A 14,480-nucleotide genomic window follows, 5' to 3' on the forward strand; every position below is an offset into this window, starting at 1 on the left:
ACTGCCGGCTCCAGAGGCTGCCATGGGGACCAGTGGTCGGGCTAGAGAGTCATTAGGAGGCTTGACTCACTGTGATTGCTGGCTCAGGCACACAATTGAAAGAGTCGGATATTCTGGCTGATAAAGGATGGCAACAACTTCCTGCTTGATTAATACTGTACAGTCTGGCGTTGTGCAACTCAGCGAGTGCAATGTAACATTACCGCTGCCGAGATTAGAACTCTGATTCCCACTGAGACCACCCATGCCATCAAATTTCACACCCATTGTTTGAATAACCCATCAAATGTTGGACAGCATCTCTAAATGATCATCAAATAAAAGTTTCCTGTACAGATTTTGATCTGAAATATCAAAATCATAAAGCAATATCCTTCATTTTTGACTACTTGTAGGCAGCAAAACAAGCTGCAAACATGACACTGACTGACATTTTCCAGAGAAACAGGAAAAAGTCAGTATTGTCTGCAAACAGGTGTGCAAGGCTTACTTTTCAATCTGACTGTTTAGAAAAATGATTCTTGTCACATTTATTCTAATATTATGTTTGTGAGGTTTCTCTCTTTCTTTCCCACTGGGGCTTACAGCTTCTCAAATGAACACTGTCGTTGGTAACACTGGTGCATGTTGCTCATTTAAAGTTTGTGAATGGTCAACCACACTGACAGAGCTTATTATACCACACCAGGACTTGCAGCAAAGCTAAAATTATGACAAAATACTTACAAGTACGTGATTCTCCACTGTGAAAGAAAAACAGGAATATTTACAATCCAATGTGCAGCTTTATGTTGCATTGGAAATATTCAGAGCGATCCACACTTAATTTGAAAGTCCCATCACTGACAGTCTGTGTGGGCACAACATATTCTTGGCTTGTACTGAATGGAAGCAGCCTTTGATATGCTCCATTTCAGAAACTGTTGCACATTTTTCAGCTTTTACAAACTCAACATTCAGAGTGGAGGTTGTCCAGGGCCAGTGAGCTCTTTTGGGTTTATTCATATTTATTTCCCTGTTGCATCTCTGTGTGTGGTGAATCTCTGAGCTCATTAAGATGCAGCTCTGCCATACAACAACAGTTTTTTTTTTTTTCTGAGACGGTAATAACACAAACAGCTTCAGAGCTTCCATCATAGTTATCTGCAGGTGGGTGATTATGTCCAGTCTACCACAGGGCTTTGACCGGTCTACCACAGTGAACCAAACTGACTTACATAACAAGAAGCTCAGTATAAGAGATAGAGGACCTTTAACTTAACACAGAGAAAACACTGGCTTTGTCTAGAGATTACAGATCAGCTAAAAAGAGAATGTGCCCTTTGACAATAATATAATTAACTGTGATCACAACATTGGTGTTTTAAGGGATTTGACCTCTAAGATGTAATAAATACAAGACAGCTTTTGTAGCCAACGGCTAGGGCTGTTAGAGTGTCCCAAATCACAGATTAACATTAAACCTCTCACACAGCAACACACTGGAGATAACAAACCCTGTTCAGCGGTGATTTCACTTTATCACCCTCACCTCAGTGAACGCGAATTTAGCTGTAAGCAACTAAAACAGACTGGGCAAGTATCTGGGGTTTTAAATGAGTGACAGGTGGTAAAAATAGCTTGTGTCCCACGCTGCAAGCTTTGATGAGCAGTTCTCGGCATCTGAGTACACACCACTACCAGTATCTACCTGTGTATCACTACTGATTCACAAACATCCTATTCATATTCAGTATGAATACACAAGTCAAACATCTCTTCATTTATGTAATGAGGGAGACAATTGATCTGTGTTATGAGATAATTATGATTCCTGACAACAGTTTGCCAAACAGCTGTGATGTAGATTAGTGACTACTGATTCAATCCCCAAAACACACCACAGCTGCATCAATATTTTTATATTAACAAGAGACCAAATGACTGTACATAATGTCTAGGAGCTCTGCAGATCCCATTAGTGCTAAAGAGGTTTTCAGCCTCTTTTAACTCACTGTTTTGGTTTTACAAAAAGCAAATCTATTGTTTAGGTTCAGTGTCACTGCTTTCATCAAACACGACTCCAAATAGATGCTTATGTTTGATCTGCGCCTGGTTGTTGAGTAAATACGTGTTTACCATAATGACGTAAATGTCATGTTTACAGCTTGTTCTACTGCCCCCAAGTGGTTAAAAACGTTTTTAGAAAGCTTTAATTATAAATGACTAAATATACAAAAACTGTTGGATGAGGACAGGGTGCTACTTGGTCTGGTTGTTTACTGTCCATATTTAGAAGGATTGTCTGAACAAATATAGATCTGACCTAATACACGGTGCACACAGCTTATGCTTTTATCTTATTATTTCCCTTTTATCAGATTTGGTCTTTGTAGATATTTATGCTACAAGCTGTATTTGATTTCATTAATAAACCAAGAGAATCTCAAACCTCTATGGAAGTTTCTATTTTTATCTTGTAGCATATTTCTCTAGAAAGCTGAGAGCAAAGGTTTCCCACTCTTTCTGTCTCTCTTTCACTGTCTGACAGCATCTTGTCTTATCACATATATTCTTGGCAGGATCATCCTGTTCCATTGTTCTCAGTCTACTGGGCTCCATGAAAACACCCAGGAGCAAGCCAGCGGACGGGCACTAGGAGCTTACGGGGTAACTACAGAGACAGAGAGATGAGAGAGATGGACAGAGATGATGATGGAGAGCTGTTATTAGTTGTGGAAGGACACTAGACGACTTGGCCCACGAGACCCCTCGAGGTAGAGGCTCACTGCCTGGCTGTGATTAGAGTTAGGTGCTTGACAGACCTCTGCACAGAGGCAGGGAGAGTGGATGATGGGGGGGACAAGAGCTAAGCTGGTCCTCATCCCCTGACTGACCCTTAGACATTTTTAAATTGAATTTCGAAAGCATAAAAATGGTCATAATTATTGCAATAACATCAAAAAGAATCCAAATTTATAGCATTCTTTTCTTCCAAGACAGACCACTATTTTTTGTCTACCACAAATTCACAGATGACCTAGTTAGAACAGCACACTTGGATGCACTGCAGAGAGGTTTTGAGAAAACTTTGTGCATTTTAAGAAATTTTATGGAATTCAAAAGCAGAAAAAAAACAGAACACTCAACAAAAATGTATGCAGTTTATATGGAACTATGCCCAGGTTTACGCTCAGCCCAGCAGTGTCAAAACACTAGGTTAAGCACTTTATCCCTCAAACAGTCTGATGTGATAAGAGGGCAGCCTGTTATGTCCTTTGTTCACCAGCTGAGAGACTGTGCTAGTCTCTGTTAGTTGCTGTGAGATCACTGGTAGATGAGAGGTTAACATATTTTTAGACGAGCGTTTCATGTGAGGAACCTTACTTCTAAATAATGAGGGTGCCCTTTTTTCTGTGCCTACGACTCAGAGATCAAACCAGCAGTGAAGAGCTGCAGACAAGCAGACTTACAAAAGGTCTAGGTGGAGAAGACAGAGGACATGAAAAATGGGAGAAAGGGATCCAAAATGTGGAAAGCTGGAAAGAAAAATGTGGTGATATGCCAGAATAAAAAAAATCTGACAAAACATGAAACAAACCACAACAGCAAAAGATAAACAAAGAGAGGGAAAAAAACCAAGTCAGAGTCTTCAGAACAACATAATGGTCAGAGAAACCAAACTAATATAGCAGTATCAGGCAAGGCCATAGCTACCATTGAGAATACCAAGGTCATGTCCTCTGCATTGTCTCTGGGCATGTGGGGGTTTGAATGCTGAGGAGGAGTTTATATATAATTACATCAACAGTAGATACACATGATATATTTTTAGTTACCGGCAATAAGGTCTTTTTTCACCAGAATTATACTTCTGGCAGTGTAGAGAAGGTTTCAAAACACCAAACAGATAAATAGCCAGGAGGAATGGCTTGCCATGGGGAAATCATGATATCAGTATTTCTAAAATCCTGGCTGCAGCCCCAGGACCAAGCCATTTTGACATTAATGTGAATTTCATTACATTTTAACCTTTGACGATTTTTAAATATCTGTTTCTTTTCCCAAATTGCTGAAAATGTATTGAGCATAGGCAAACAACAGAAAAGATTCTTTGCCACATACTCCTAATCTCTCTCAAATTATATAAAAAAGGGAATTGAAGGTATTTTGAAATTTAAGTTTTTTGAAAAAATGCAGTCAGTCCTGGTCTGTGTTGCTATTGATGATAATCCTATGAGTAGAAAAAACAGAATTTTAAACAGCTAAGCTAAGATTATTAATTTTTTTTAGGGTAATGTGAAAATTACTTCACCATTTCAGAATATGAATGCTGATCTTAAAGTTCACACTACAGTGTGGACCACTACATGAAAACAACAGAGATAAACAGTCCTCACAAAAAGCTACTAATCACATCCTTCTTCTCTCTCTTTCTCTCATTACCTCTTTTCTGGTGTGGTTTCATTTTCTTTGCTTGCTGGTGCTTCCTGTAGATCTGGGAGGTTGGCAAAGTCATCCTGTTCAGCCAGCCCGATTGCTAGAGACAGAACAACCATCTTCCCCTCACTGGACACACAGACAGACAAACAAGACATCACAAGACCACACAGGTATGTGGACAAATAGGCACAAGGACACACACGTGCACACACGCACGCACACTCCAACATAAAACACACAAAAACAGGCAGTGACAGAAACACAGCAACACACACAGCACACATTCATATCATGTACAAAGAGAGAGTGGGAGAGAGGTGGTAAACTGTTGTGAGGGCATTATTCCATACTTTATACTTGCAGTGCATCTCAACCACACCAATGTTATATGGAGTGAGTTGAGAATAGAATACAGACTTTATCAATCTGAAACTTCACTGCATTCATTTTGTGCCATGTTTTTTTTTCTGTAAATCTGATTTAATGTAAATATCATTAAACATGATATTAACATCACCTTCAAAGCATTGAAAACACAGTATTTTGCTGGTTTATTGTATGTGCAGAACAAACCAAAACACCTAAAAAGGCAACTTACATGGCTTATGTGGGATGAGGACTGGCACCAAAATAACCTTTGATGTGCATATTTTAACACTGACAACCATTACACAAAGATGTTAAAGACAATTCAAGGTTAGCACTGTTTTATTCTATAGCGCGTAAATTCATATTATCAGAAAACATAATCTGCCATTGCTGCCACCACCAGCAATGCCCATTACACACACAATAATTAATGCACAGCCCTCAGCTCTCTGGCAAATTTTTTCTCATTTCTGATATTAGCAAATTAGACTACATTAAGATTAAGAAAAAAAAAAAGATCTGTTGTCGCGGAAAGGAGGTCTACAGACTTTTTCCTTTTTTCATTTCCTTAACCAATTCTTCAAGGTTGAGAGTGAGCTATTAAAAGCCATTCAGCCTTTGAATTACTACAAAGTCTTATTCTCACATTCTGGATAATGCGTAGTGCCTATGATTACCTAATGTACTGTATTGCTGTAGCAGCTTCTACTGGAGAAACCGATGATTTTGGTGCCAGTTTATTTGTCAGAAGTTGGGCTGAATCTTTCTTTAGCTCTTTAACACTGACATGATGTTGTACAGATCATCTTAGTGTACCCATGCACTTCTAATATGTATTGCTTTATAGCATAGTGTCTAATTAAAACACAGGTGATAACAGAAGTCATATTCATCAAAGGCCAACCTTTGATATATATCCATTTAGAAACATCCATACATCCAATTCTTTTTCTTACAATTCATCATTAAAATATGAGGTTATGTAATGCATCAGTGAACAGTGTGAGTCTTAGAAGCACAGTGATGTATTCCGTTTCTTATGAGGGTTTTTTTTAAACTCCTCTGCAGATATGGTAGTTATTAAATATGTTTAAATAAAATAAGCACCATTAGCAGAAAGGTAGAAAATCACTGTTGCCTCCACGGCTTTATATTCCTCTGTTATCCGTTTCATAGAAAATAAATGTGTAAGTATAGAAAAGCAAAAACTAAAATAAGAGTTTGGTTTGTTTCAGAGAGAAAAATATAGGCAATTGAAATGACATGCAGGAAAAAAAGAGAAAAACAGAAGAAAAAGCGAAGAAAATCCATGAAAATTGAGGTGGCCTTAACAAAAACCTGCAACAAAGAAACATATCATGTTGATTTTTGGCTGTTATTCTCCCTCTGAACATGCCTGGAGTCATTTAAATTATGTCTTACTAAAGTATGCTGCACCTTGAATTCAACAGGCCATGCAAACAGTGACCTTAACAAATGAACATTTGCCCACAACTAACACTGTAATTCACAGTCACAGAATAACAACCCACATGCGGGCACATATTGTACAAAATTCTTGCTTCTCATACATTCTTCTCTGCCTCCACCACGTTCTCCTCCACTTTATACAGCCTCTAACATGGCGTTCTGTTCCAAGGACAAGCTTTATGTATTTTCTTTGCCACTGTAATTTCTTTATGGGCATTTCCAACATGATTCTGCTCATTTCTTGCATCCCATAACATAGCCTGACTGAGAATTTTATAATTTTATATAAAGAGATTAAGCTTAATTTTCCATTTCTATTTTGTGGATTAGTATCTGTCTTGTTTTGGTTTGAATGTGAGCTTAAACAGGTGATGAGTGAAACAAGGTGGGCCCTGATATAAATCACAGAGAACATTAATAATTTACAATATAAAACAGTAATCAAAACTTCTTTAGAAATGTAAAGGTTAAATTCTGCAATGATGATGACGACAAATGTGTAATTGTGCACACAGCCAAGAAGTTTAAACAAATATCAATGAGATCAAAATGTTAATAAACTCGGCTCTTTTGTGAATCTTTTTTTGAGTGTATGGTATTTTTCATGTTTCCCCTCAGTTTTCCTCTGACCTTACCCTCATCTCTCCATACCTCATGCCTCCGATCTATTTTTCCCAGCTTGCATGCACTTTCTGTAGTGCATTTGCTCCTTAACAAGAGGCTGTTTGCTGAAGCAACATCGACAACAAGAGGAACACATTAGCACTTGAGAGACAGCAACCCACTGGGGATGTGTAAACAGTACCAACATGAGGCTCATCGATAAGGTGAATGGATTTGTATAGATGACCAAAAAAGACACGCGCACTCCAACCGGAGGGTACTGAGATCATTAGCTCCTACACCAGCACTATTGATCTGAAATATAAGCGGGGGCGGCTCAGTTGCCACGCTGTGTGACAGGCATGGACACACATGGAAGGTGAAACTGCTAGGGTCAACAACTGATGTGTTGAGATTCATGAGGACAGGGACAATGGGTGATGCCACCTCCATATATACGTGCGCAGCCTTATCTGAATGATAATTCACATAGGCAGGGAGGTCACTGGCCTGGAGACAATGTTAATGGAAAGACACGCAAAAAGTACAGGAGCATACATCTGTGAGTGTGGATGTGTGTAAGCGTCTATGTACATGGTCAGTAGAGGAGAGGGTGTTTACGTGAGGCTGCTTTGTAGAGCACATCGTTCAAGTCAAGTGGAGGAGGAGAGCTCTCTGAGCTCCGTACCTCAAACAATGAGCTGTCCTATTCAGTAGTGGAAGAATCAGAAAACACTGAATAAGTCTTTTGTACCATGGTCGGTTTAGAGTTAAGGCTATTTCATTTTTTGTGTTACTCTTACTTCTTTCTATTTGTTATCAGTCTTTATGGGAAAAACTATATTGTCGAGAGAACTGATGTACTGCAAGTACCTCAAACAGTTTTTAAGTACTTGTACTTTAGTTGAGTATTTCCATTTTCAACTCCACAACATTTATTTCACAGTTTTAGTTACCAGCTACATTGAATTTTGATACTTCTAGTACATTTTGCAGGTAATTATTCTGTACTTTTACTAAAGTGCAAATTAAGTACAAAGACAAATTATGTACAGCATGTTAGTGGACCTAATAAACTGGGAGGTGAGTTATATCATACTTAACCGAAAACCTAAAAATGAGGTCATCAGCACACCATATGTATATCCTGAGTATGTAGAGCAGCAGTCACTCAACAGTTTTATATTTAACAGTGTCTTCAGTCAAGTTTTCCCGATCCAACATTTAGAGAGTAGAAAACTTCATGACACTTACAGGAACGATTTGACGTCCAGCCCTCTGTTCCGGATCTGCTCCACCATGTGATCCCAACTGCCTGGATTCGACCTCGATCGGCCTGTCCCTGCTCCTCTGTACCGGGAGGCTCCAGCCGGACTCCCCCGGACCCCCCGCGGGCCCCCACGATGGCCCCCGCCGCCTGGGCCCGTGTGCAGCTGGCCCAGGCTCTGTGAGGTGACTGGGGGGTCGTTGGGACCCGGAGGAGGCTGGTGAGTGAGGGGCTGTTGGAGGCTCTGCTGCCGGACCAGGGGTCGAGGGCGCGCCACAGCCGAGGACGGGATGTGCTCCAGGGTGGAAGCAGACGAGAGGGAAGCATCCCCGAAACTGAGCAGACGTGGGAGCACCGGGGAAAGAGATGGATACAAGGTAGATATTGGAGTCAGAGATAACATGAGAGGTACAGCACAAGGAAGGAAGGTTTTAAAGGATTTACAAAAGATGAAAATATAAAAAAGTTACACAAGATTATGTTGATTTCAAAAGGATGGCGGAGAGGATAAAAATGGCAACAAAAAAAAAAAAATACAGCACAGACTGAAATGTGGGAAAACAGTGTCCACAGCGAATATCCAAGGCAGAGAGAATCAAGAGAGAACAAACAACAAAGCAGATCAGTGAAAGAGGGAGAGAAAGAAGAACAGAGTTGTCAAAAAGCTTTAAACATCTGTATAAAACCAACTGTGAAGACTTTTGAGCTTATGCTGAATGACAATGTATGCGTGTGTGCTTGAATGGGCTGGCATGCAGTATGTAAACATTAGATTATTCTTTTCCAAGCTGGTGTCAAAACAAACCTTAAGTGGAATTAAATTCGAGCTGAAGTTAAAGTATCACTATCATTTCACTTGAGTCTGTTCTCCAGCTGCAGCGCTAAAGTGTTTCTGTACGTTACCTCTCTCCCTAATTAGCCCTGACCCACTTCTATCTTCTTGCCTTTTGCTTCCACCAGTCTTTCTCTTTCTGCGCCTGCTATGGTTTCCCTTCCCGCTCGTCCCTTTACCTTTGTGCTTCTGAGCTCAACTGCTCTTCATCGCCTCTGTCCATTCATCTTTTCTTCACCTTCAGCCCTCACATCAATCTATCTCCACACCCCTGCCAATCATTGTTCTTTAAGTCTGCTCTCTAATTACCGGTCTGCTGCTCTTACAATCATGTAATAGGGCTTTACCCCTTATCCTCCCCTCAATCACTGCCCTGCCTGATGACTGTAAGCTCGTGCTAAACAGCTCTGTCTGGAGCTAATGCTGTGAGAGAGGATTTACTGCCTGGACCTGAGTTGTGTTAGTGGCGCTCTTCAGTATTAACTCGGCTCTGACTCTGCTGGAGAGCCAGGAGACAAGCCCCTTGAGGAGCAGAGCAATGCTGGATCAAGTAAGTACAAGACAGAGCTCATATACATGCACTCATGTGGGCACGCTTTCTCTCACTCACACGCACAAACACTCTCAGAGTCTTTCCTGAGGATAGGCTTTGATGAGAATGTTTACTTACTTGTGCATAATATTTTAATTGACTAAATGTGAATTAATGTATTAAAGATGTTTGCTGGGTTTCTGTTGAGCAAAAGTGTTACAGAGTTTTGAAGTGGGAGGAGATATTTTGAGCATTTTGAAGTAAAAGTCTCAGTTACTTTCTGTATAGACAACATTAGGCGATGGTTAGTTGGAGAACTTCCAAGCACTTGGATAAAACTCCCAGTTGAATCATTAGTACAAATGATCAGCAACTGCATTAAAAAATATCTGGTTCTTTGATGAGAAGTCAAAGGTACAAGAAAAAATACATTTAAATCTTTTTCAATCTTTCCTTTTTTTTTTTATTATTGATGGTTGTGTTCACTTATATTTGGAGCTGACTCAAAGCATCTTTGTGCTCAGATATAATAATACTATATCTGAAACACAATATAGTTTCAAGTCATTAACTGGCAATCATTTCATGTTAACAAAAAAACTAAAAATACATGAAATACAGGAATAGTCGGAGGAGATATATTACCCATATTTGGGTAATACAATTGCAACTACAACAAATATTTTTTACAGTGTAGTATGTGGTGTATACATTTCAATTTGACAAAGCCACTTGTGAAAGTCCTCCACATGATGTATTGTTCCATGATGTATGAGACTTGTCATGTGCCACGAGAACCAGAGATGAAATGAAATGTATGAAAGCAAAACAACATATTACAAAGAAACTATGTTGCTGTTTGAACATCTAAGCCTAGGAACCAAAATATTCAGTCAAGTGTATATATAAAGGATAAATAAAGAAGATCCTGTGACACTCATAGAAAGCTCTATATTTTACATCATTTCTGGGTCCAACAAATATGTTATCACAACTGACATCATGATAAATCAATACATCTGGCTGGTTTCATGGTGGCATTCGGCCAGACATCTGAGAGCCAGTCCATGTGCTAATAAATTTTGCCAGTCTGTTCAGTGTCATAAATTTGGCAAAGGATTAACTCGTTTAAAAAATTCAAAGGCTCTCCAAACCAAAGTCCTTTTCTGACAGCAATTTCCTCAATAGTTGTACCTGCTTGTGATTTCAGGTACTGTACATCTTTACTGTCGCCTGTATCTACTGTCTGGACAGCACCAGTCATTCATGACCATGATCCTATTAGTGTCTTAGAGGGCTATTTTCACATTTCTTCTTGCTTGAAAGTCAATTAAGATGACTATAAACCTTGAATGATTTTGTAATTAAGGAAAATTGAGGAGGGTGAAAAACAAGGAGACAGAGTCAGAGGGAGAAAAAAAACAAAAAACCAACAGTGAAGAGTGAAAGAGAGAGAGAGTGGAGGACAGACAGCGAGAGGGAGAGGTAAATGCCCCAAAATAGAAACCAATTCCAGAGGAGAGATGGAAATTCAGATGGATTTGAAAGGAGTAAAAAGGGAGCAAAACAGAAGAGTGACAGGAGTGGAGAACAATACAACAAGAGAAGTGAAAATCATGTTCAAGAGCAAATATTCAGTTGCAAGTCTAATAGGTCATGTAGTTAAAAAGCCTCATACTGTAGCGTTATAAGATTTACTAAAAACTTTGTGAAAATGCCAAATCATTCATTATTTGTGGAAGCAGTTTATAATGTCTACAGTCCAATCAAGGGGCCAATATTGATTTTGAACAGAGTTTTTCTCTTTTGTGTCTAATCAGTCTGCCTTATCATAACAAGGACACCCTGCATTATAAATACAGTCAGCTAACAATGAGTGAATGAATGGTAGAATGACTCACTGTGAAGCCCCAGGCTACACTTGTTAATTAATCTATTCCTCTGTATTTTGCTCTGGATTTAATGAATGAACTGTTTAGGCGATACAATACAAAAGACTATTTGATTATCTGGGCTACGATTTACATACAGAGATCTTATATTTATTATTCATTAGCCTCTTCAGTGTGCTACTGGTATTTTCCAAAAGCTTGCAGCTTTCACCAACCAACAATTTGTTTTAGCATTTGCACACCCGACTCATATATATTGGACGGATCATTATTTGAATACAGAGCATTGATAGAGCTGATAGTGGCGACTAGGCCCTGACCTTATCACTCCCTGCCATTTTGCTCTGCAGCGGTGGTGTTACTATCAGCTTGTGTGATTTGTGTGCTGGGATCAGCTGCCCAAAGTTTTCATGATAAGAGCCCATTTAAACCATGTGGGATTAAGTTACATCTATGTCTTCTTCACAGTACTGTTTATTTTTTGTCAGATTATCTATGATCGTTTCTATTTCTTTGTCAAATACTTGATACTTTCACCTTTTCAGGGCTCTAACATTTATTCAAATTTTTAAAAAATGCTGACCATAACTCATTAGTATTACATACTGTGATAAACATAGGATAAGGGGTCACAAGTACATATTGTCATTTGTCATTTGGGTTAATTAGAACAAAATGCAATGAAGCTTTAATACCTGCAACATAGTAAGTGTGATTATATATAGTATTTAGGGATATCCACAATACTTAATTCTGGTGATTCAGTTTTCTTTGCTTATGTAACACAATCTTTACCGTCAATCACTGTTTACACTAACAGCTGATCATGCTGAATATCAGCTGGCTCTAGCAGTAACCAATGGAACATCGATGTGACTACCACCTACAGTTTGATGGGCTGTTGTACAAACCTACTTACAAAAACGAAGCACTTTCTCAGCTGTTTACAGAGATTGATGCGAAGTGAACCATGGCTAAAATTACACTGCATTCAGCCATGTTGCAGGATAGGTCTTCATTTGCATCACTAGCCTGATAAAACTGCCCTCCTGCTGTTTATGCAACAAGCCACTCTGAGTTTAAAAAGCTGTTATTTGAGATGAAAAAACAAGCTATTTCTGAAGATCTTCTGTGAGCATCTGTTTCGTTTGAAAGTCTTGAAACTGTCACAGCCTTCAGTAAACTGGAGCCTGCAGAGATACAGTATGACTGTGCGGATTCACTTTGTGTGAGACTGTCCTGACTTCAGCTGGTGGATATTAGGCAGCTGACACATAAATGTTGTTTTGCTCATAAGCGAGGAAGCTCTCTGTAGTCAAGAGACTTCAAGGGTTACTCATGCGTCACAGGTACAGTCTCCAAAGCAGCTGCCTTCTCCTTCAGGTCTTCTTTACGTTATCTTCATCTGCACACGTCAAAAATAACTTAATCTCCATATTTGAGAGTACATACAGCAGTACCATTCATGATGCTTTTACAAACTCACACTCTTCCTTGATATCCACACCATGCTGTTGTTGTGCCCACTGTAGCCCCTCATGCGTGCCCCTTTCACCATGCGCCACTCACTTGCTAAACCGCAGGCCTCCGGCATGCATATGGCTCTGGACCGTCTGCCAGCGCCCGGCCTTGCTGCCCCCCGTCACCATGCTTCGAACGCTGTCACTGCGACTGGGCCCCGCCCCAGTCCCAGAGCAAGCACCACCCCCGCTGTCACTGGCCCCTGGTGAGGGTCCAGCACCGCCCTGCCCACCCTTATCCACGGCCCCACTGGGAAGGTGGGTCATAGACAAAGAAACACGGACAGACAAGAAGATAGGACCAAGAGAGGATACAAAGAAGAGAGAGAGATGAACAGACGAGAGACAGACGTACAGAGCCGGAGAGCAAAAGTGTCATCAGTAAAGTTAGTCATAACGGTGGGGAAAGACACTTTGTGGACGCTCAGTCCAGCCACAAGTGTCCAATATACAAGAAAAACTTGGAAGAATAGTTGCTGGTCAGCCAGCCAGCCAGTAAATTAAGCAGTGAAGAGGTCTGAGCTGATATTTACTGTGTAACACTGAGTAAATTGGAGAGCACAGTTGTTTTGCTCTTTGGACACTTGACAGAGACAAAGCACATTTTCCAAAGTACAATAGCTCTGTTCAAAACTGCACAAAAATCGAAGGCCAACAGATTACTTTACTTGCTATAAATAATTTATTAAGATAACTTGTAATGCCCAATTCACCCAGGTAAGTCAAATACTGGCAAGATACTGGCAATGCCTATAGGAAACTTTTTGTTATTGCAGTTACAAAAACAACAACAACCTGTCTTTGGAAATATCTAAGGTGAGAAATGGGCCAAGAGATGCAGCAGGTCTGCCCCATTTCACTCCACACAGGGGGACAGCAATGACCAGCCTGCTGGCTCTGTGATTTGGGCATAATAGCTGAGTAATGACGCAGATGCATCATCTTCAGATTTTAAGACTGCAGATGGAGGTGATGAGAACAGAACACTAATGTCTCTCTAATCTCACAGCAACTCACCTGCAGCTCACGATGTAAACAATGGCCCTTAAATACCAAATGACTTTGTGTGAAATACATCACAATAACTTGCAAATATTTTCTGCAGGAAAAGTGTTTTCATACAAATTCTCCATCATTTCTCATCACGCCACCTGGCCCACCCCAGCTGACCTGAACTTAGACGTCAAAGAGACAAGCACAGACAGAACGTCGACTTCAGTGCAGGGACCTTCCACTGAGTGAGGACAAATCACACAACACACAGCGGCACACCAGGACGACGTCTTCAACAACATTTAGACATTAAGTGTAGGCTGACGGTAAAATGAATGATTTCTCACTGGTCACTGGAGATATTTTCTGGCTATTTGGGCTAATGTTTTGCCCACACGGTCCACACTAGCCTCACGTATGATAATCAGTATCCTAAAAACTCTGCTGTTCACCTGTGGATTTTAATTACCTAGTTTTATTCCATTTGTTATTTCCAATGCATTGCTCCACCTTATGTAAAGCACTTTGAATTGCCTCGGAGTTTGAAAGGTGATAAACAAACTCGCCTTGCCAGCCTAAA

At 40.1% G+C, this 14,480-nt stretch overlaps 1 protein-coding gene across 1 annotated transcript in view; it reads right to left on the bottom strand.

Moving 5' to 3' along the window:
- Positions 1–13,036, bottom strand: part of syt7b (synaptotagmin VIIb) — a 33,937-nt gene extending 20,901 nt beyond the window's left edge. Inside the window, exons 1-3 of the mRNA XM_041044473.1 lie at positions 12,957–13,036; positions 8,119–8,466; positions 4,426–4,548 (exon numbers count right to left, since the gene is read on the bottom strand). Coding sequence (XP_040900407.1) covers positions 4,426–4,548; positions 8,119–8,466; positions 12,957–13,036 — 551 coding nt within the window. The remainder of the gene's footprint in view (positions 1–4,425; positions 4,549–8,118; positions 8,467–12,956) is intronic.
- Positions 13,037–14,480: the final 1,444 nt, after the last annotated feature.

The sequence above is a fragment of the Toxotes jaculatrix genome, chromosome 1 (genome assembly GCF_017976425.1).
Source record: "Toxotes jaculatrix isolate fToxJac2 chromosome 1, fToxJac2.pri, whole genome shotgun sequence".
Classification (NCBI taxonomy): Eukaryota; Metazoa; Chordata; class Actinopteri; family Toxotidae; genus Toxotes; species Toxotes jaculatrix.